The sequence below is a fragment of the Penicillium daleae genome, assembly GCF_028827525.1.
Source record: "Penicillium daleae strain IBT 16125 chromosome Unknown utg000005l_segment0_segment0, whole genome shotgun sequence".
Classification (NCBI taxonomy): domain Eukaryota; kingdom Fungi; phylum Ascomycota; class Eurotiomycetes; order Eurotiales; family Aspergillaceae; genus Penicillium; species Penicillium daleae.
This window is the reverse complement of record NW_026623153.1, coordinates 1,434,326-1,453,772: the sequence shown is the minus strand read 5'-3', so window position 1 is coordinate 1,453,772 and position 19,447 is coordinate 1,434,326. Positions and strand designations below refer to the sequence as shown.

The following is a 19,447-nucleotide window of genomic DNA, read 5'->3' as shown; positions in this document are numbered from 1 at the left end:
CAATTTAGGAGACGGAGCGGTGTGTTTTGTCAGACTATTCCGGTTAGTCCAATTATTTTGTATCTTCTTGCAAGCGAATACACATTGTTTGCTTGCGAAACTAACCCCGGCATTTGCATAGCGCATCACCCACTCCATACGGACTCGTCACGATATCACCTCCCTTTCCCACGGAGCTAGGTCCATTGTGCGCAATCCTGAACGATCTGTCAAGCTGGCTTGCACAAAGCAGAAACGGCAGAAGCTTGCGCATGGCGCTGCGGATCTAGCTGCGCCGGTTCAACCCCCGCAATATGCATATGCGCCGGGCGTCATAATGGGTGATATGGAGAATGGACAGGGGACGAGACCATCGTGGCCGGTTCGAGTACCAGCCTTTAGCGGTTCAATGGGTGATCAGAGCCTGTCGCATAATACAAGCCAGACTGCTGCATACCAAGGCGTCGGGGATAATGCCGTTCAAGGAAATTCAGGTCTGCCTCATGGGTCAGGATCAACGACGAGCAATCCTGAATCTTACACACCAAGGCCCATGTTCAACAATCCCAGAAATGGAAACGTCAATGACGGTGTACAGCTACCCAGCCGGGACATGCAGGCTTCGCCTTCAAATGCTTTCGGCGCATTCAATGTCCCATCATGGAGTCCTGTGAATATGAAAAGTCAACCAATGCCCACACAACAGCTCCAAACGCCATTCCCGTTCTTTAACCCGATGTTCTTCAACCAAAACCTACCTGGTGGCATGCCACCTTTCCCAATGATGCCTCCCTTCAACCCAATGCTTCCCATGCAGACGCAGAACATGAGTACAATGGCAGGGTCAGCAGGGCATCTTCCTAATTTGGGCCCATCAAAAAGAACACAATCACCAACACCACCAATGAAGAAGCCATCGCCAACGAAGGAGTACATGTTGCAGGCGTCTCAACCCCCGCAAAGGAGTCCATCGAAACGACCGCTACTGATAATTCTCGATCTAAACGGTACTCTGATATTCCGCAAACACCGCAAATTGCCTCCAGTTTTTTCCCGTCGGCATGGGCTGGATGAGTTCCTAGATATCCTGACTAGTAGATATGCAGTGATGATCTGGACAAGTTCAAAGCCACCTACCCTGAATGCAGTCTGTGGCAAGTTGTTTCCAGACGAGAAGCGCAAACGCATGGTAGCCCTGTGGGGCCGTGATAAATTCGGCCTCACCCATGCACAATACAATGCCAAGTTGCAGGTGTACAAGGAATTGCGGAAAGTATGGGCCTGCCCTGAGATCCAAGCCGCATATCCAGGCAACAAGGCCGTCAAACAGCCCGCACCGCCAAAACGGACAGGAGGAAAACACAGTAAGAAGAACCAGATTCGCCAACAGGCCGGATCTTTCTTACCTGGTCAGCGCTGGGACCAAACAAATACCATCCTCATTGACGACAGCAAGCTCAAAGCTCTCAGTGAACCATTCAACATCTTTGAGATCCCCGAGTTCACCAATGACCCCGACATCGACGAGTCAAACCTCTTCACCCAAGTCCTCGCCAAACTCGACGCCATGTCACGATATGATGACGTGAGTAAAGTGCTCCGCCAGTGGAACGAGCGTGTTGCACAGGGCAAAGGCAGCATCTTGGACCTTGACATCGGACCTGAAGAAGATATCGACGATGAAGAAGAAGGCGGGATAAGCCTCCTGTCTACTACGGCCCCTGGCTCCTCCGCCAACCCCATCGACATCGACATTGAGAAAAAACCTCATCTTGGCGCCCAGCTAGACCCCAAAGAAGCCACGCGTCTTAGAAGAAAGGCCCGCAAGAAGGAGAAGAAGGCTGCGAAAGCTGCCATGGTAACTGCCACTAAACTTGCCCAACAGACTCAGGGTAACACTCAGCCCTCGACTCAAGCCGCTAGTAGCACAAATGCTACCCCTTCCAAGGTTACCAAGACTGCCAAGCTGAAGAATCGCAAGAAGGGCAAGAAAAAGGGTCCCCAGGCGCAAGAGCTTGATGCCGAGCGTGAGCTTGAACCCAATGCGCAGGAGAATATTATCGACAATACCGATGGGAAACGGTACAATTTCCGCCGTCAGGTTCAATCTGAGCCTGAAGTGATCATCGAGCCCATGGTGGAAGAGGGTGATCACAGCTATGAACCTGAATACACGCCCGTTGAGAACAACGAAGGGTTGTCAGTACCAGGACATGAAACATCGCAGATCACCGTGGAGCCAAGTGAAGCGTCTCAGGCTTTGGATCGTTCCTGGGCTGAATACAAACGCAGCCAATCACTCGAATCCGGTCAAAGCTCCATCCCACGTCCACATTCTCAAGAACAGGACGAGACTCGCTTCCAAGTGGACCCAAGTCACCGTTCTATCTCGCCCGTTACCGATGATGGCCGACGCTCTGTCTCACCGGCTACATCCTCTGCGTCCGGGAACACGCTGCTTGATAAGTTGGAGGAAGGGCTTGGGATCAAGCTCAAGAGATAGCGGCGGCCATCATCAAACAAGGTTCTATCAGTCTGATATTCATGTGTGATTCTTTTCAATCTTGCAATGACCCAGGTCTAATGGAGGGGGACGTTATGTGGGAAGTTCAGGCTAGCATTGGGTATGAGATTTCGAAGTGTTTTGAGTCAATACATAGAAAGCTGAATGGATAGCTTTCTTGTTTATTCTTTTCCTCTGTACATACATCCTACATCTATACTACAGTGTACGCGCTGGGATTAGTGGTGCACTACCTACCTGATGAACATCATTCTGTGATACAAGAAGTGCGGCTGCGCGAGCATAGTCTACAGGATAGATAGTCCCATCAGAGCAATTCCCGATGAGGGTAAACGTTGTGGGTTGTATAGGCTACATTGTTTATTTGCGCTTTCTGTGCCTTTGTCGGGTGAGTGTTCAGGTATGACCCAGACTAATGTACCTCTCTCAGATAGTATTATACATTACCACTTCTATCTATAGAGTGTTTAAAATTGTCCTAATTACATTTTATCCTCTGCTTCAACTTCCACTCCATGATTCAGCTCATTGTCACTGCTGCGTTCCCCATTCCCATCGTCGCGCTTAGTCTTCAGGCTCTTCCAATCGTATAAAACGGCGCCTAGACTCGAGACTGTTGCGAGTATGAGCCCGACACGGAGAGCATCTTTGATCGCCACGCCATAGACTGCTCGCAACTCTGGTGACGTCTGGGCATTCGAAGAGCCCGTCGATACGCCGTCCAGGATAGACTTAGGGTCCACAGTTGGTGCCAGTGTTTTCAATGCCTTGCTGATATTTTGCAGGAAAACCGCCTGCGCAATCGACACGAAGAGTGCTCCACCAAACGTCTGCGCGAACAAGATGAGACCAATTCCAGTTGCTACATCATCTTCGGGTAGTGTCGCCTGCACCATATATAACCCTTGTTCTTCTCCCAGGCCGATTCCAGCTCCGCATAGGATCTGAAATCCGACCCATTTGGCTCGCGAGGTTTGTTGAGGTTTGACGGTCATGAGAAGACCAGTACCGATTGACATGAAGATTGAGCCTGCGTAGACGAAAGGTGTGTAGTATCCTGTCGCGGCGGTTCCAAAGCCTGCGAACATGAATCCGCCGACGACGCTGAGCATGAATGGGATGAAGAGGATTGCGGATTCGACGGCGGAGACACCGTCAACGATTTGGAACCATAGTGCTGGAATCTTGGTCAGTATTTAGGTAATTGTCTATATAATTCCGGTACTTACGTATGTAGAAAACGTTGACCTGTGATGGTGAATTGTGAGTTAGAGGTAATGTAAAGTCGGGGTTGGACACGTACAAAGAACACGCCACCAAGACAAAGGCCAAACCAGATCGCTGCATTTATGCTTCGCCTGCGCAGTAAACGTAAAGGCACAATGGCATTATCTTTCGTCCAGTACTCGACGCCCACAAAGGAACAGAACAAGACACCGGAGATCGTTAGCAGGGCTATGATACGGGCATTGTCCCATGCATACGTGGTTCCACCCCATGAGAGTGCTAAGAGAAGACAAATCGTCGCGGACACAAAGATTACAGTGCCAGACAAGTCAAATCGCGCAATATGGTTGCGAAATCCGATCGACTCGAGTCCTCTTTTGCCGCTGCGCGTCCCGTCGTAGAATAAGGCGATGAAGATCATGACGGCACCCCCGATTGGGAGATTGATGTAAAAACACCAACGCCATGTAGTTGAATCTGAAAATGCTCCTCCCTGCTCCAGTTGTTAGTTGCCACAATGGGCCACATAGCAATCAGGTGTAGGTAAATACCAATAACGGTCCAGCTACACTCCCAACTGCAAACATGCTACCAATGATACTGTTCCAAGTCGGTCGCCGGTGTAGCGGCACACACTCGGCGAGAATAAGTGTCGTGCCTGCTTGTATCCCCGCAGAACCCAGACCTGCTAATGCCCGTCCAAGGATGAAAACGTTGGAGCTTGGCGCAGTGGCACATACAACGCTTCCAATCTCGAAGATCAGCAGCGCTGCCAGGAAAACGGGTTTGCTGGAGAAAAGCGTATAGATCTTGCCGTAGGAAGGTTGGAATGCACAAGATGTCAATGGGTAGATTCTTTTCCAAGATTTGTCAAATTTTTTGAAATGTCCAACGTCGGAACTGAGAGACTTACGCTGCATACCAACCCACATCGTCGATGCTGTGGAAGTCAGAGGTAATCCGAGGGACGGCGGTCGAAATTATCGTATTGTCCACTGCTACGCATAGTGTCGCCAAGCATAGTACTATTGAGATCAAGATCACACTCGAGAACTTAAGATACTTGTTTGCATCCTCCGTTTCTTGAGAGTCTTCGTGCATGGTCGGCTCAGTAACATCGGCCACCGGAGACATTCTGGAAAGCTACCATGTGCGTGATTGAAAGTTTACAGCAGAAGACTCGAGACACGTTGGAAGTAACTCTCAAGACGAGAAACAAATCTCCTTGGCATGAACAAAGCTAAAGGAAACATCCCCTCCTTGCTGGAGCCTTGCGAGGTGGACACACGTCTTCCCATTTCAAGTTTAGCGTAGTACATGTTATACCGAATGGGAATGAACCATGTAAACAGATAGCGGTGAGTCTGATCAACACACGAGATTAACAGCGTGATGACAGGACAAATCAATTGGCAGGCTCACATTTGTTAAGCTGCATTTGAATTTAATACTTCTTGGATAAAGTCAACAACTGATGTTTTATAGCTCTCATTATCCTCTCATATCGTTCTTTTTTCCAGTATCAGACTTCGTGAAGAATAATGGACAGGTCTTTGAAATCATCTCGTTGAACGATCTGCACTATACAGAAACGAAAAAGACGCATGATTCACCGCCACCATACATGATTCATTCCTTGATTGCCTCCAACGATTCATGCGCTGTGCTAACTAGTTTCAACCATTCCACAGATTTCACAGTGTCAGGGTGATCAGGACCTAGTAGTCTCGCCCGTATCTCCACACATGTTCTCAACAAGCTTTGAGCATCTGTAAAACGACCTAGCATACCCTGGGAAATGGCAAGGTCATGCGTGATGGTCAAGGTCAAAGGATCTTCAGCTCCATGTTTGCTCTTACAGGTATCGAGAAGTTGCCTGTACAGAGACTCTGACTTTTGCCACCGACCTAGATGTGTGTATACGAACGCTAAAAGTCTCATCGGACCCACGGTATTTGTATGCTCCTCGCCGAGTGTCCTCTTGCAGATTTCGGTAACGTCCACGAGTACTGTTTCGGCCTCTGATGATTTCTCTTGATGCAAGTACAAGATTGCTAGTTGACTCATGCTTATAATGCTTTGAGGGTGGTCGGTGCCAAACACCTTGGTACCAGTATCGATGACTTGTGTAAGAAGCGATTCGGCTTTGTGATAAAGGCCTTGATCCTGGTACACTGTCGCCAAGATGCGCAAGCTCCGAAGAGTATCGAGATTATTAGTACCCAGGTCACTCTTTTGGGTATCAACAATTTGCATGAGGAGCTTCTCTGCATCTTGCCAACGGCCTTGTCCTTGATACACCCCCTGCCAGATCCATTGCACTAGTCAGGGTGTTGCGGTGGTGGGCACCCAGTAATTTAAGGTGGCCAAGGTAAGCTTGCATGGATAGCGCTTCTGCCTCGTGCCACCGATGTTGGGTGTGGTAGACTGTTGCCAGATTACTCATGCTAGACAGGGTATCAAGGTGTTCAGCGCCTAACACCCTCCGTTGAATCTTCATCACCTGGACTATCGATGCCTCTGCATCCTGCGGGCGGCCTCCGCGCGCGTAGCAGATTCCTAGGAATTCAAGTCTCAATAGAGTTCTTCGGTCCTCGGGGCCATATAGCTTTCGATGCAGATCAAGTGCTCCCTTTGACAGATTCTCTGCTTCAGTCATATGCTGCTTTTGCACTGCAAACCAAGATGCCTTAATTTGTAGTTCAGCCTAGCTCTCCAAACAATCGTTCAAGTCCGGGTAATGGGTCATTATCAGTCGGACGTGCGGAAACAACGACTCGGATTTGCTCAAGTTCTCATACCCCAAAGTTTGTGACGGGAACTCCCGCGAGAGGTTTGAGATAAATATTTGTTTCCACTTATTGAATTGACCGTGTGTTTCGAGCCAGTTCCGGGTCGCAAGTTGCACAAGCCGATGTATCTCGAAGGTGGTTCCGTCTGATGTGGTGGAAATGAAGGAGAAGCTTTGTAATTTGTGAATGTCTTCTTCGAACTCCTCGTCAATGGTACTTGAAGCCAAGGAGTCATTGTCAGCGACCTCTTGATTCGAATCATTGACGTGTTCCTCTACTGTCTTGGCTCTCTTTCGAAGGCAACACTCGGGGATACCTTGTCGATCAAAAAAGCTCATCAGAGAAAGCAGATCAGCGGCAGATTTTCTAGTCTGTTGAAGATAATCAAATGATATGTGCCACGTAACCAAAATCGAGTTTTTGGCATCCCAGTCTCGGCGAAGTCGTCCTCCTTCGTGATCAAGGAGTTTTGTTCTTCTACGGTCGTCCTTGCGGAACTGTTCGAGGTACTGCTGTACAGTACACCGTGGTGCTCTTTGCTTGATATACGCTGCGGCCTGCACAATCGCAAGTGGCATCAAATCCAAAGCTGTGGTAAGCTCAATGACAACTTCCTCTTCGGTCTGCGGTCCCAGCTTCTTCTCGAAGAGGGTCACCGCATCTTGCTCGGTCATCGGCTCGATATTGATGATATTTCGATCTTCAACCAGCCTTAATGCCACCTCTTTGCTTCTGGTCGTGATAATGATAGTACCATTTGAGCTCATCGGAAGCTGGGCAGAAAGTGGCTCCCCACTCCGTGTAATTTCATGGAGGAAAGTATCGTCATCAACATTGTCAAGAACGAGTACCCATCTTTCCCTCCTTTTGTCGCATAGCCAGTCACTCAGCAGCTTCAGTGAACTGGTATTGGGATCATCACGGCCGGGGATCTTGACCCGGTCGGCGATTGACTGGCAGCCCTGTTGGAAACGACCAGCATTACTTGCATGGATCCAGAATGCCCATCTGTCTGGTGATTCGTCGAGAAAGCGGTAGCAGTACTCGATTGCAAGTTGAGACTTTCTGTAGGCTGTTAATAGGGGATTGTAGTGATATCAACCCACTTTTGTAACTTACCCCACGCCTCCAATACCAACCACCGCCAGGCGTGAGGCAGGAGAGGAGCTTATACTGTGTACTTCGTCGAGCAGCGTCCCACGATCAACAAAATCTGGATCTCTAGCAAACGGAATTGTAGACAGGGGAGTTGGCGTTGCTTCCTGCGGCTCTATAGATGGAGATCGACTGTCAGTGGTGCCCAACTAGGACATATGTCATAGAGCATACATACTCGGCGGGAGATGGATCTGGGCCGTAATCGACCCGGAGTTATTGCCCACTTGAAGACCCGAGTTCGCATCACCGAACGACACCGAAGATGCCATTGTGATATGGCATGATTGTTGCTTGAGGTAGTCGTTGGCTTTGGATGAATGGATATTGTGCCTCAGCCTCACCATCAGGTGACTGGTCGCATCCTCAGTAGCGCCAAACCCCGCAGGCACTTTTTCACTAAGATTTAATATCAATAGGGACTTGCTGGTTGATAAAAAAAAATTTCCAAAAAGTGCCTTGAGCTTCGAATTTCATCTGGCAGCTGAGGAATGTATACTTGCTGTATGATTTCAGTTTCTCGGCGGGTCAGGTACAAGACCTTAAAAGGTATGGCACGGCATGCCTACTTAGAGTACACACTGAATGCCAAGCAGTAAACACGATTCCTACACAGAACATCTACGAGACTTACTAGGGCGATTACAGTTTACAGTTGAAAGAAGACATTCCCAAACAAATTCATCAGGACCAAGTCCCGATTCCTTTATTGATAGCTAGACGTAGTAACCTAGCAGCGACCACGCATCCGAGCGCATGATAGCAACCCAGAACTACGCAGGTCGTTCATCTCATCTCGCATCACAACATATCATAACCGTGAACATGAACCACATCGGCACGTAAAAAAAAGAAGACGGGGTGGTAGGATAGGAAGGGGAACATTTTAACTTCCGGCCCCGATATCGAGGCACAGGTAGCATGAAAGAAGAGGGAGAAAGGATGAGCGGGACACAAGTGTCAAGAAAAGATCAGACATCGCTCTCCAGGGGGTATTCATTGAGAAAGGAGAAAGGAGTGCTGGGCGCACGCGCTTATTTGAAGACGTGGCCGTCAGCGAACTCGAGGGTCTTGCCGTCGACGGTGACGGGGACGTCCCAGGCCCACATATCCTCGATGTACTTGCGGTCAGCCTCGGAGGTGTGGTCAAGCTTCTCGAAGTTGTAGGACTCCCAGTCGGGAGCGACGTCGAAGGCGGGAATAGCCTCCTGGCCGCGGACAAGGAAGACACCCTTGATGACGCAGGCGTAGTTGGCGCCGTAGACAGCCTGGGCACCGAAGAGGTACTTGCGGGAAGCCTCAAGACGGGCGTGGAAGCCACCGATCAGGTTGTTGGCCATGAAGGTGAGCTTGAGCTCCTCGTTGTACTTGTAGTCAACCTTCCAGAGGGAGTACTCCTCGGGCTTGTAGTTCTGCCAGAACCAGGGGGAGGGCAACGGGACGGGTGTCCTCGTTGGAGTACTGGCGCTTCCACTCATCGAGGATGAGGGTGGGCTTGCCAAGGGCCTCGAGAGGGTGCTTGGGCTTGGGGGCGGGAGCGGGCTCCTCAGCGGCGGCGGCGGGGGCAGCAGCGGGCTTGGGCTTCTCCTCCTTCTTGGGGGAGTGTACTTGATGACCTCCTCAGCGAAAACGGGGGAGGGGACAACGGCCTTGAAGGCAGCCTGGGCGATGATGGTGTTGTACCAGCGGGTGACGGCGGGGTTCGCAGAGCGGAACTTCTTGTCCAGAACGGTGGCGAAGGCACGGGTCAGGAGGGAGGCAGTGAAGAGATCAGCCAGAGTGATGCGCTCGCCGACCAGGTAGGTGTTGGCGGTGAGGTGCTGCTCGAGGACGGCAATGGTCTTCAGGGCAGCCTTGGCGGCCTCATCGACGGTCTTCTTGTTGTAGGCGTCGAAGCCGAGGAGGGGGCGGTACCACGAGCCGACCTTGGGAAGGAGCTCGCCGTTCGCGAAGGACAACCAGCGGACGATGGAAGCATAGTCCTGCTTGGTCTTGCCAAGAAGGGTGGTCTTCTCGTTCTGGGAGGTCACTATAACCAAAACAAGTTAGTTGAGGCTTTTTTCTTTTGTGTTTTGTTATTTCAAAACAGCAGTGGGTCCATAATTGAATCATGCAATCAGGAGTGGTGATGGGGCAATGTGCTCAAGGGGAAAAAAGGGGGGGTTGAAGTGGGGAGCTTAGTCCGAAGCCCAAGTTCCGCCTAACAATCCCCCCGTCCGAAAAAAATTTTCCCCCTCGGATAGCGGGGTACTCAAGTTTTCGAGTGACGGTTTTGATCAGAGTGTGTTCATCTCAACAGTGTAGTTCTGCCAGGGATAACTATATATCTCATCATGAAAAACAGGGAGCGGGGTGGTGGTGGTGGCGTGAAGGCGGAAAAGTGGAAATATCCGAGCGCGAAAAAAAACAGCTGGCATCAACATACCGTAGATGGCGATGGCGATGACCTCGGACAGAGTGAAGCCATTGGCACCCTCGAAGGCGGGGACCTTGCCAAGGGGATGGATCTTGAGGTACTCAGCGCTGGTGTTGACGGCAGAGTTGGCCTGGGTGTTGACCAGCTCGATGTCGAGGTCGTTGTGCTTGGCAGCGACCAGGACGGCGATGGTACGACCGTTGTCCTGTAGGGAATCGCAAGTCAGAAGGAGAAACAATAGAAAAGTACCTCAAGATTGAAAACGTACAGGGAGACCGTAGAGCTTTCCGAAAGACATTTTGAAAGCAAGGGATGTGTGATGAGGAGAGAAAAGAAAGGAAAGGAAGGAGGAAGAGGAGGAGAGGGGCAGATGAAATTTTGTGCGGATCCCGCCCATTCGGCTCTCGGAGGAACAGTTCTTGCAGACAAGTCACGTGGCGGGAAAAACAGCGACCACGAAGTTGAGGACTCGTCCGCGGACTACGACGAGAGTTCCGTTCTCCCAGAATATTCCCGTCACAATGGCTAGGCCCACGCCCAATGGCCTCGCCCAGGCCTTCCAGGCTCTGCGGCTACACTCTTCAACAACATCCCGCCCGGTAACCCGGTGTCTGGCCCGGCAGACCCGGACGTATGCGACCGAAGTAGAAGGCCAGCAACCCTCGGCACTCGCGACAGAAGAGCAAGCACCAGCAGCTCCCGAAATCGACTTTTCAAACTTCTCCCGTCGTCCAGCCCGCATTGTCCCCGCCTCTCCCTCCTACTTCTCCGGCAGTCCGCGCTTCATCGACCACGTCCTGAAGCTGGAGTCCCTGCAAGCCAAGTACGCCTCGCTCCCAACCGTCGCTGCCGGCGACGCTCCGCGCATGGCATGGTTCAAGTTCGCCCAATTCCGTGACTACGTGGGCGAGCCAGTGCCAATGAAGAAATACAAGAGTCTGGTGAAGATCCTGCAACGGTTGAACCGTATTCAGCCGGAGATGGTGCCGCGCGAGGTCAAGCGCACGCTCAAGTCCTTCCTGCGTCCTGGAAACCCATATGCGGTGCAGTATGTGCAACGGACGGTAGATGAGAATGGGCGCGCCCGCGCCAAGGGCAAGCGTAAGGAGTCTATTGCCGTCGTGCAGCTGGTCGAGGGTGAGGGCGAGGTCCTCGTCAATGGCAAGTCGCTGGTCGAGGCCTTCCAGCGGGTGCATGATCGGGAGAGTGCATTGTGGGCGCTGCGCTCCACACAGAGACTGGATAAGTATAATGCGTGGATTACGGTTCGAGGCGGCGGTGTGACTGGCCAGGCCGAGGCCATTACGCTGGCTATTGGGCGGGCTTTGCTGATGCATGAGCCAGCTTTGAAGCCTGTTCTGCGCAAGGGTAAGTTGAATCTTTCTTTTACACGTTGTGTTGTGTTATGTACCGTATACTGACAATTTACTTTTTCTACTTTCTAGCTGGCGTCATTAGTGTCGATGCTCGTCGCGTGGAGAGGAAGAAGCCTGGCCACGTCAAGGCCCGCAAGATGCCTACCTGGGTTAAGCGTTAAAGGGGAGAGAGACGATGTTTTGTCGAGCGATGTCTTTCTACTATTTCTTTTTTATCTATCATGTATTATTCTACCTGCATGGCTGATCGAGTCCGCCAGTCCTGTTTTATATCCTGTACAATGCATATGGGGCTTTTTCCATTGAATCAATATCGGTGGCGTTTCACACTTGATCAAAGTACGGTGAAGGCTGAGTGCCATTGTGCTGTGCAAGTGTACCTGGCAGATGATCTGTCGATCTGCGTTATGCGCATCGCAGGGCAGGTCTATGGTCGCTATAAAGTTTAACAATTGTCAACACTGAGTCTGAGAGTCTGTGTAGAGTCTGGAACATGAACTGATCCACAGGCACAGTCTTTCCTGATTCGGGGATCAATTTTGGCACGATGGTCACTGGTCTGCGAGGTCTGCAATTGAATGTGCTGGTAGACTATGTGAATGATTTCGTGATGAAACCGATCCTAGATCCCCATCTACTGTAGTGAAACTATACATAGTATTCCAACGATCTAACTATGAGGTCCATTGAACCGAGATCCTCTCCAGATCAAATCCCACCCAGGAAATCAACAACTCCATAAACTATACATCAATGACGCAGGGCATCCCAATTTTCCCATTCCAGACCACCCTCGGATCCGAAAGAACAAAAGTACTCTGCACATCAGCAGGACATACCGACATTTTGTACATAACAAGGCGATCCGGTCCCGATCTACAAAAACTAATCACCATGATCTTCAATGCAGGAACCCTAATCGACCGGTCTAAGCGTCAATGCACCAATTTGCGCGGGAACTTGCTTCCTATTGCCGTTCTCAGGCACTTTGTTTTGCTCTTGGATTCTTTTCTGTAATTATGTATTGGGAATGAGCGGGTTTATAATGCATCTATCCTAAAGAGGATGTTACTCGGGATGAGGAAGAGGGATTCGAAGACAGGAGCAAGGTATGATATGTGGCGATATGGGGATGTTACTCGTTCTGACAGCTACAGCAGAGACCAGATTACATGGACGAAGTGGGTTTAATTATAATGGATAGAAAGTATCTTTTATTCATTGTTTTATTCTCGTAACATGAGGATCATAATGTGACATTTGTTCGGTAACATCGTTGCAAGGGAATGAGCTACTAGACCAGGCTAAGTGTAGCATAGACTTGCAACTAGTTAGTTATTAACTAATTAGCCTAAGTTAGTGGTCATCCAACCGTGGTATAGGGGGATTTCTCATATCCAAGACTCCAAGGCAGAGCTAGCAACAAGCTAAAGTCCAAACGAGTGCGGCTGGACACGGGAGAGACGGGATTCAATTATCCAACGTGTCGAATTGGGTTAATTGGCCCCAGGGGTATAGAACTTCACGGTTCCATTGGAAGTGGGATAGATCGAGACTCTTTGTGATCGTTTCCAATCATAAATAATCATGATTGGAGAATCAGAAAGGAGGAAATGCTATCCGAAGCACCAGCGGAACGATCCTAAGTACAGCCAAGTTGTTGTGGCTTCGGCCTGGACGTGACCAGTGTCTCTCTGTGGCGATCTCGAATATCACATCAGGAAATCCCGATTGGCGCGACGCTAGTAGACAATAGCCTCTCCCGTGGCTGACAACCCATCCCATCATGTTTGCCCCGCACCCACTTCGCCGGGTGATCTTCCCCTGTAAGTCCCCCTTCAAGGGCTGAGTCCTGGGTCCTGAGTCCTCGATTCGTGCGGAATGATTCCCAATTGTTCCCAGTGTTGCATGAGGCCCGATCCCTCGGGAGGAGCCTAAGCAGGAACCCCAACTGGGACGGAGACTGGCGCCAGGGCTATGGTCACAGGTCGCGTCTGACAGACTACATTTAGTCTGCAATTTGTGGGAGGGTGGGGACTTGGATCGGGCATCGGAGTCGGAACTTGCGAGTTGAGAGTTTCCTATTTCTCCTTGGGTATCTTTCTTGGCCTTTTGGGGGCCTTTTTTGATTCAAGTCTGGCGGGTTTGTTCATGGTCGTTGGGTTGCTGTCGCAGGCTCGGGGACGGTCTGAATACGGAGGAGTTCGGGTTGACTCTCCATTAGATCTAGACATTGACCCAGGACTAACAAGACATTAGTATTGGAATGTATCTGGGTAGTGATGTATAGCAAAAAAAAAGCCAAAGGGGGTTAAGTATGGCAAGCGCGTTTCATGAAACAAAACCAAGAGAACAAGCAGAATCCACCTACCAGAAAGAATCTCCTCCTCCCAAATCCCCATCTGATAATCAACCAATCCGTGCTGTTCCAGCTGGTCGCAAAGCTGAATCAACTCCTTGCCCATAGCCTCCATTCGATCCCGGCTCAATAAACTGGTCTGCGATGGTTGGTGGCCCGTCGCCACGACATCCTGGGTCAAATCTTTTTGTTTCTGGCAGAGCGCTAGCCAACAGAGGTTGAAGTCATTCCAAAGCTGCAAGTGACGTGGGTACATCTCACGGTCGTCTCGCAGAATTCCTACGTATCACAAAACGCGATTAGTGTCTTTTTTATTACCCCGTTTCCCCCATTTCCCCGCTGGTCCATCGAATGAAATGAAATGTCAGATGATGCGTGGCTGCAAGCCGTGAAAAAAGAAAAGAAAGGTTCAAAAGACATGTAACCGGAAAAAGTAGAAATGTAGGGGAAAACAGGAATTAGTCGGTCCAGTGTATGTCGTGGTGTCTGGTCTGCCCAAGGCCACATCCCCGAGTTTACTTCTCAGGCATCGAGTAGACGGAACGAGAAATCACCACAGTAAAACTTAATTTCACCAGCGCAACACCGGATGCAAAATCAGGAATAAGACAAAGAAAAAAACACTCTTCAAAAACGAGCCGAACCTACCAAGATCCCGTGCGTTAGTCACAAGCCACTCGGAAATTTCCAGCAAAGATCCGCTCGCCTCTACCAATCGTCCAGCGCGGGTTTGATCGAAAGTACTGCGCAAAGCTCGCTGGTACTGAGACGCCTGATCAAGACCAGAAGGGTCGGTGGCAGGCTGCTGAGATGGATCAACCTGTTGTTGCTCCTGCTGTTGAACAGACTGGTCTAATCTCGCAGATGATCCGGTCCCAATTGGCGTGAAATCAGCCATCGTAGTCGGAAAAGGATGCGCGTTGCTAGGACGTGCCATGGGGCTGGGTTGATTATATGCCAGTGAGTTCAGATATGGGGACAGTCCAGGGACCCCGGGCCCCGTGGGTTCCTCTGGGAAATATTGTGGAATGCCCATCTGGTTCGACAGGGCTTCAATCGCTGCAGACTGCCGTGTCGAGTATTGTGGGACAACGTCGAAGGGTCCATGAGCTGAACCCTGCTGACTGAAGCCGTACAGCATCCCCGACTCGTACGGAACCAATGGCGTGGTTTCTGCTGTTGCGCGTCGTCGAGATTGCTGCTGCGTTGGCTCTTGATTTGATTGTTGTTGTTGCTGATGCTGCTGCTGCGCAAGATGCGCTTGCACTGAGCCTTGCGAAGAATGTCCGAGTGAAGGATGCGGCGTCTGTCGCGGCCGCGTATAGTCGACCCCGAAGGCTTGTACGTCGTTTAGCTGCAATGAACCGCCGGGGAAAGAGTTGCCTGTGTATCCGTAATCGTAGGACATGGCAGCGCGCTCTGGCGCCTGTGAAATCCCCGTTGGGTCTCCACGTGTATGCATGGCCTGTTCGAAGCGATCGGTTGCACGGCCTCGGCCTCTGCTCGCGGCATTGATGGACCGTGCCATCAACCGCTCATGCTGCTTGATGCGTTGATCGCCATCCATCAGGCTGTCCCACACGGGCCTGCGTGGATCGAGATCGGCCCAGTGTTTGGGGGACAGCGGTGGGCTTGCGTAGGAGGCCAGCTTGGGAGGAGAGATGCAGATTGTCGTGTGATAATTTGAGATGCACCTTTTTCTGATCCTCTTCTTCTGAATGCTTTTCTCTCTCTCTCTCTTTAAACAGAGAGATTCGGAGGGAATGAACACGAACTGGCTAGCCTCAGTCTGAGATCAGCAATTGACCTCCCTCACGGCTTGTTATATACTGGCGACTGGCAGTATGAAATTGAACAATTGTTAGGCAATGTGTGATCCGACTGCAATGGTGCCAACTGAACAGTCCAGACACTTAAATATCGAAAGGGTGTTAACTTGCACGCGGAGGAGACGGACAAAGCAAGTGCATATACAAAAACGGAAGTTTTAAGATGTCCGCTCAAGTCAATCCCTGAATACTTAACAGTTCATGAGACAATGAGAATATATAGACGGCCGAAGCAACCGAATATGAAGTTTGATAAAATATGACGAATCTAATCGGAGAACACGGCGAGTCAGCAAGACGGCTGGGCGGCAGGGCGAGACAAGATGACGCTAGTAGAAGGACGGACCAAGAAGACCCTAAGGCTAGATGGGAGAAATAGAGAAGACGGGTCAAGCCAGAAAGAGAGGGGCGTCAACTAGCTGAAAAAAGGAAAGAAAGTAGGGGAGGATAAGGATAATACAGTAGGAACAAAATAATAAAATGGGGAAATTCTCTCGAAAAATCGAAAATTAAAAAAAGAAAGAAAAAGAAAAAGGGAAAAACACACATACCAGGAACAAGAGGCCACAGTCCAAGGGAGCGGATCAAAAGCACGACCTCTTCATCGGGCTCGTGGTGGACCAGGTGCTTGGGTAGAAAGGGAAGAAGGGAGATGGGGCTAGGCGGGTGGACTTGGGTGGATAGATGGAGTACAGTAGTATTTGAGCACTATTGCTTCCGTAGGACACTTTCGTCTGATTCGAAGTACGAAAGTACAACTCTGTAATTCCCAGGGCTTAGGAAGGAAGGGCGCTAGAGCGAAGATCCCATCGATCCACGCCTAAACTCGTTTCGGGCCTGTACGTCTGTGATCGCCCGGGAACCCGGCGCGCTGGTTCCTGGTGGGTTTCCCGAAAAGAAAAAAAAAAAGCTAGGGATGGTTTACAGAAGGGGGAATGGAAGTCATGACAGATTGACAGATGCGATGCTAACTATCGGGAGAGACAATGACAATGGGTAGAATCTCGAACGGAAAAAAGTAACATGGAAAAGAACTAGAAACAGATCAAGATCAGGGAGGTGTGTTCTCTGTGTATATTTTTGTTAACACTCCTTTGACTATCGGCAGTCTCAGCTCGGTCAGGTGTTGCGAGTGGTGTTTTGTCATTATTATAATTATGATTATGATCATGCCCTCTTCTCCGTGATGATTTGAATTTCCATGCTTATTTTATTTAGCAATGTGTAACTCTTATGCCTTGGGGCTGACGATCCATGGAGTCATGGGCGTGGTGGCGGTGCCCGTCGAAAGGTAGGGCGAAAAAGTACCAATGATCGTCATATTCTGATGGACGGATTGGATTTGATTTGAGTTAGACTACATACAGACAGCAATAGTTACAGTAGATCTGGGTTTGATATTATTTTCTATTTCATTTTTTTTATCTTGCCGTCATCTTAATCATCATTTCTGGATCCCGATCTCCTCGGTCTAGTCAGCCCCCCCCCCCCCCCCGGGGCTGGGGGAGATCCCCTTGCGCTACCGGAAAGGATCAGCACTACTAACAAAGGTACAAAGGTACTAAGAAGCAATTGTTATCGCCCTCCTGTACGGAGAACGAATGTCAACTCCAGACCCAACCAGCTGGGAGTTGGCCTACGCAGTTTAAATCTAGAGCCGAATTGTACTGTAGGATGAATCCTTTCGGCCGGCAAGATCAGAAGAAATGTATTTGTATAAGAAATCAAAAGCAAAATAGAAGCAAGAGAATACAAACCTCCCAGAGAATTCAGAGATGCGAGACCAGAATTAATAAAAGGGGTTCGTTCTCGCGAGCTAGGGTTTTGTTGCTTTGCTTGGTGGCTACATTCCGCGGGCACAATTGCCCGGACAGCTGCTGGGCGCGTCTCTCGCGGGAAACCCCCCTTTCGCGGATATCTACAGTACTGTACTCAATGAACCATCGCGAACCCATGATGGAAGAGGACATGGCTCGAGTCTTCGAGGGAGATTTCAGGTGAATACTGTATCTGGGCCGTCGCACGTCCTGATATTATTGTCTTGTACGAAGTATGAGGACACCACACTAAACAATGCCAGGCCACGATTGTCGCATACTCAATTGACATGTACATACGTTAGAAATATAGAATATAAATTGATAAAAAGAATATCAAAAATGAGGCGTAAAAAAAAAGGGACTAAAAATCAGAGACATCCATTGTCAGGTCTCATCTGCCCGATTGCATGACCGATCTGCACCAGCCCTGACGCCCTGAGGGCTGTGAGTGGACACTAGCCAGGAGGTAGAACTCGATGGGCAACTGTCAGAAAAGAATAGTGGCCCCCATGTCAGTTTGTCATTCTGTCATTCTACCCCCAACTGGATTGACTGGATCAATCGGATCCGGTGCTTTGGTTGGAATGGGGACTTGCCGAGGTTTGGGTGCGTTAGAACTTAGTCGGGAGTTAGGCTGGCGGTTAGGTGCCCAGTTACCAGAATTCGGTAACGATTAGGTCTGTAAGCTCTATATTGGATGAGATGTGTTCGGTGTTAAGGTGAGATGCTGGGGGTTAGGTACTTGATTACGCCGCTGGGAGTGCGTAGATTCAGGTGGCTGGTCTAGTCCTTTGGGGTGGGTACTTTTAGGAATTAAGGCGCGTGGGGCTTTAGTTTCACGTCGTTTTTCATAGTACACATTACATTGTGATGCCGTACCTGATGTCTACCACCATGAGCCACATGATCTGACTTGATGCGATGAAGAAATGACACGAGGTATTTCAGGGGGCCACATCAGATTGAGATTAACGTGGCGTGTCAGGTATTATCCTGGGTCATGGAGGTTGTCTGTCAGTTGTACCCGAGACAGGCCAGCCATGGTTAAAACTCCAGGTGTAGAGAGGTTCATTGTTAGGCAGTACCGTAGCTATATCATCATCGCGTTAATTCGTGCTTGTGTAACCATCTCTATCTTCCAGTATCTTAGCACCAAAGTACACAATGAATGTCCAAATATAATTTGTCCAGATCGACCTCATAGCAGGCCAAGCAGCTCAGTTCAAGCGCATGCAAGTTCCAACTACTTTGTTCCAACTCCCCTTTGTCCGTCTCCATGATCCTCGACCTACCAAATGATGTAATCTGCACAACTCGGGACTTGGCCTGCTATCAGTCGCGCTCCATGCCTTGTGTACCTCGGTATACAGCCAGCAACCAGGAGCCCGGTGGCCGGAACAGTAGTTGCACCGTGAGGCTGATGGTGTTGGCTGATAGGTACCAGTTACCAACCCACTATAGACCAGTGTTCACTTCTCTATTATCCCATCTCTGACCCGATAGTTCATAGCGCTCTCAAGTAGGTTTCGTATACATAGCTCGACCATCTCACCGACAACATCGGAAATAACCCCATAATGAATCCACGATTATGAACTAGAACTACACGAAATACCGTAATCAGCCACGGATTTAGGAACCTCGGGCTTTGTTTTACCTTCGCACGAACTGACCAGCGCCCGACGTGCATAAACTCCTGTCAGCTGACGATGACCGAAGGGACGCCGCGGCGCGATACCAAATATAGTCATCCCCCAAAGCAATAACAAAAAAAAAAAATAATAACAATATTTGGAAACAGCGAGATTTGTTCACTCCGACCTATCGGGATCGGACATGCCTTCGAATGGATACTGTTCGGTTTCGGTGCCACCCTCCTTCCCGGGTGTTCTTCCTCCAGTTGGAGGGTGTGGAGGGTGTGGACTGGCGAGATTGGGATTATGACGGGCTCCCCTCCCTTTCCCTGGTTG

At 49.9% G+C, this 19,447-nt stretch overlaps 7 protein-coding genes across 7 annotated transcripts; 2 read left to right on the top strand and 5 right to left on the bottom strand.

Moving 5' to 3' along the window:
- Positions 1 to 316: 316 nt before the first annotated feature.
- N7458_004793 (NIF domain protein) lies at positions 317 to 2,482 on the top strand (the record flags this gene model as incomplete). The annotated part of the gene is made up of 1 exon (XM_056908175.1): positions 317 to 2,482. The coding sequence occupies one exon, from the start codon at positions 317 to 319 to the stop codon at positions 2,480 to 2,482; it is 2,166 nt and encodes a 721-aa protein (XP_056766793.1).
- Positions 2,483 to 2,985: 503 nt separating this feature from the next.
- Positions 2,986 to 4,864, bottom strand: N7458_004792 (MDR family MFS transporter; the record flags this gene model as incomplete). The annotated part of the gene is made up of 5 exons (XM_056908174.1): positions 2,986 to 3,680; positions 3,733 to 3,751; positions 3,807 to 4,223; positions 4,282 to 4,585; positions 4,644 to 4,864. The coding sequence occupies 5 exons, from the start codon at positions 4,862 to 4,864 to the stop codon at positions 2,986 to 2,988; spliced, it is 1,656 nt and encodes a 551-aa protein (XP_056766792.1).
- A 495-nt stretch (positions 4,865 to 5,359) lies between these two features.
- N7458_004791 (uncharacterized protein) lies at positions 5,360 to 5,986 on the bottom strand (the record flags this gene model as incomplete). Its single annotated transcript, XM_056908173.1, has 1 exon — positions 5,360 to 5,986. The coding sequence occupies one exon, from the start codon at positions 5,984 to 5,986 to the stop codon at positions 5,360 to 5,362; it is 627 nt and encodes a 208-aa protein (XP_056766791.1).
- A 451-nt stretch (positions 5,987 to 6,437) lies between these two features.
- N7458_004790 (uncharacterized protein) lies at positions 6,438 to 7,949 on the bottom strand (the record flags this gene model as incomplete). Its single annotated transcript, XM_056908172.1, has 3 exons — positions 6,438 to 7,587; positions 7,642 to 7,792; positions 7,856 to 7,949. The coding sequence occupies 3 exons, from the start codon at positions 7,947 to 7,949 to the stop codon at positions 6,438 to 6,440; spliced, it is 1,395 nt and encodes a 464-aa protein (XP_056766790.1).
- A 762-nt stretch (positions 7,950 to 8,711) lies between these two features.
- N7458_004789 (putative translation elongation factor eEF-1 subunit gamma) lies at positions 8,712 to 10,391 on the bottom strand (the record flags this gene model as incomplete). Its single annotated transcript, XM_056908171.1, has 3 exons — positions 8,712 to 9,706; positions 10,103 to 10,298; positions 10,362 to 10,391. 3 exons carry the CDS (start codon positions 10,389 to 10,391, stop codon positions 8,712 to 8,714), a joined length of 1,221 nt encoding a protein of 406 aa, XP_056766789.1.
- Positions 10,392 to 10,614: 223 nt separating this feature from the next.
- N7458_004788 (mitochondrial 37S ribosomal protein uS9m) lies at positions 10,615 to 11,630 on the top strand (the record flags this gene model as incomplete). Its single annotated transcript, XM_056908170.1, has 2 exons — positions 10,615 to 11,461; positions 11,539 to 11,630. The coding sequence occupies 2 exons, from the start codon at positions 10,615 to 10,617 to the stop codon at positions 11,628 to 11,630; spliced, it is 939 nt and encodes a 312-aa protein (XP_056766788.1).
- A 1,988-nt stretch (positions 11,631 to 13,618) lies between these two features.
- Positions 13,619 to 15,395, bottom strand: N7458_004787 (uncharacterized protein; the record flags this gene model as incomplete). The annotated part of the gene is made up of 3 exons (XM_056908169.1): positions 13,619 to 13,713; positions 13,841 to 14,107; positions 14,477 to 15,395. The coding sequence occupies 3 exons, from the start codon at positions 15,393 to 15,395 to the stop codon at positions 13,619 to 13,621; spliced, it is 1,281 nt and encodes a 426-aa protein (XP_056766787.1).
- Between the last annotated feature and the right edge of the window lie 4,052 nt (positions 15,396 to 19,447).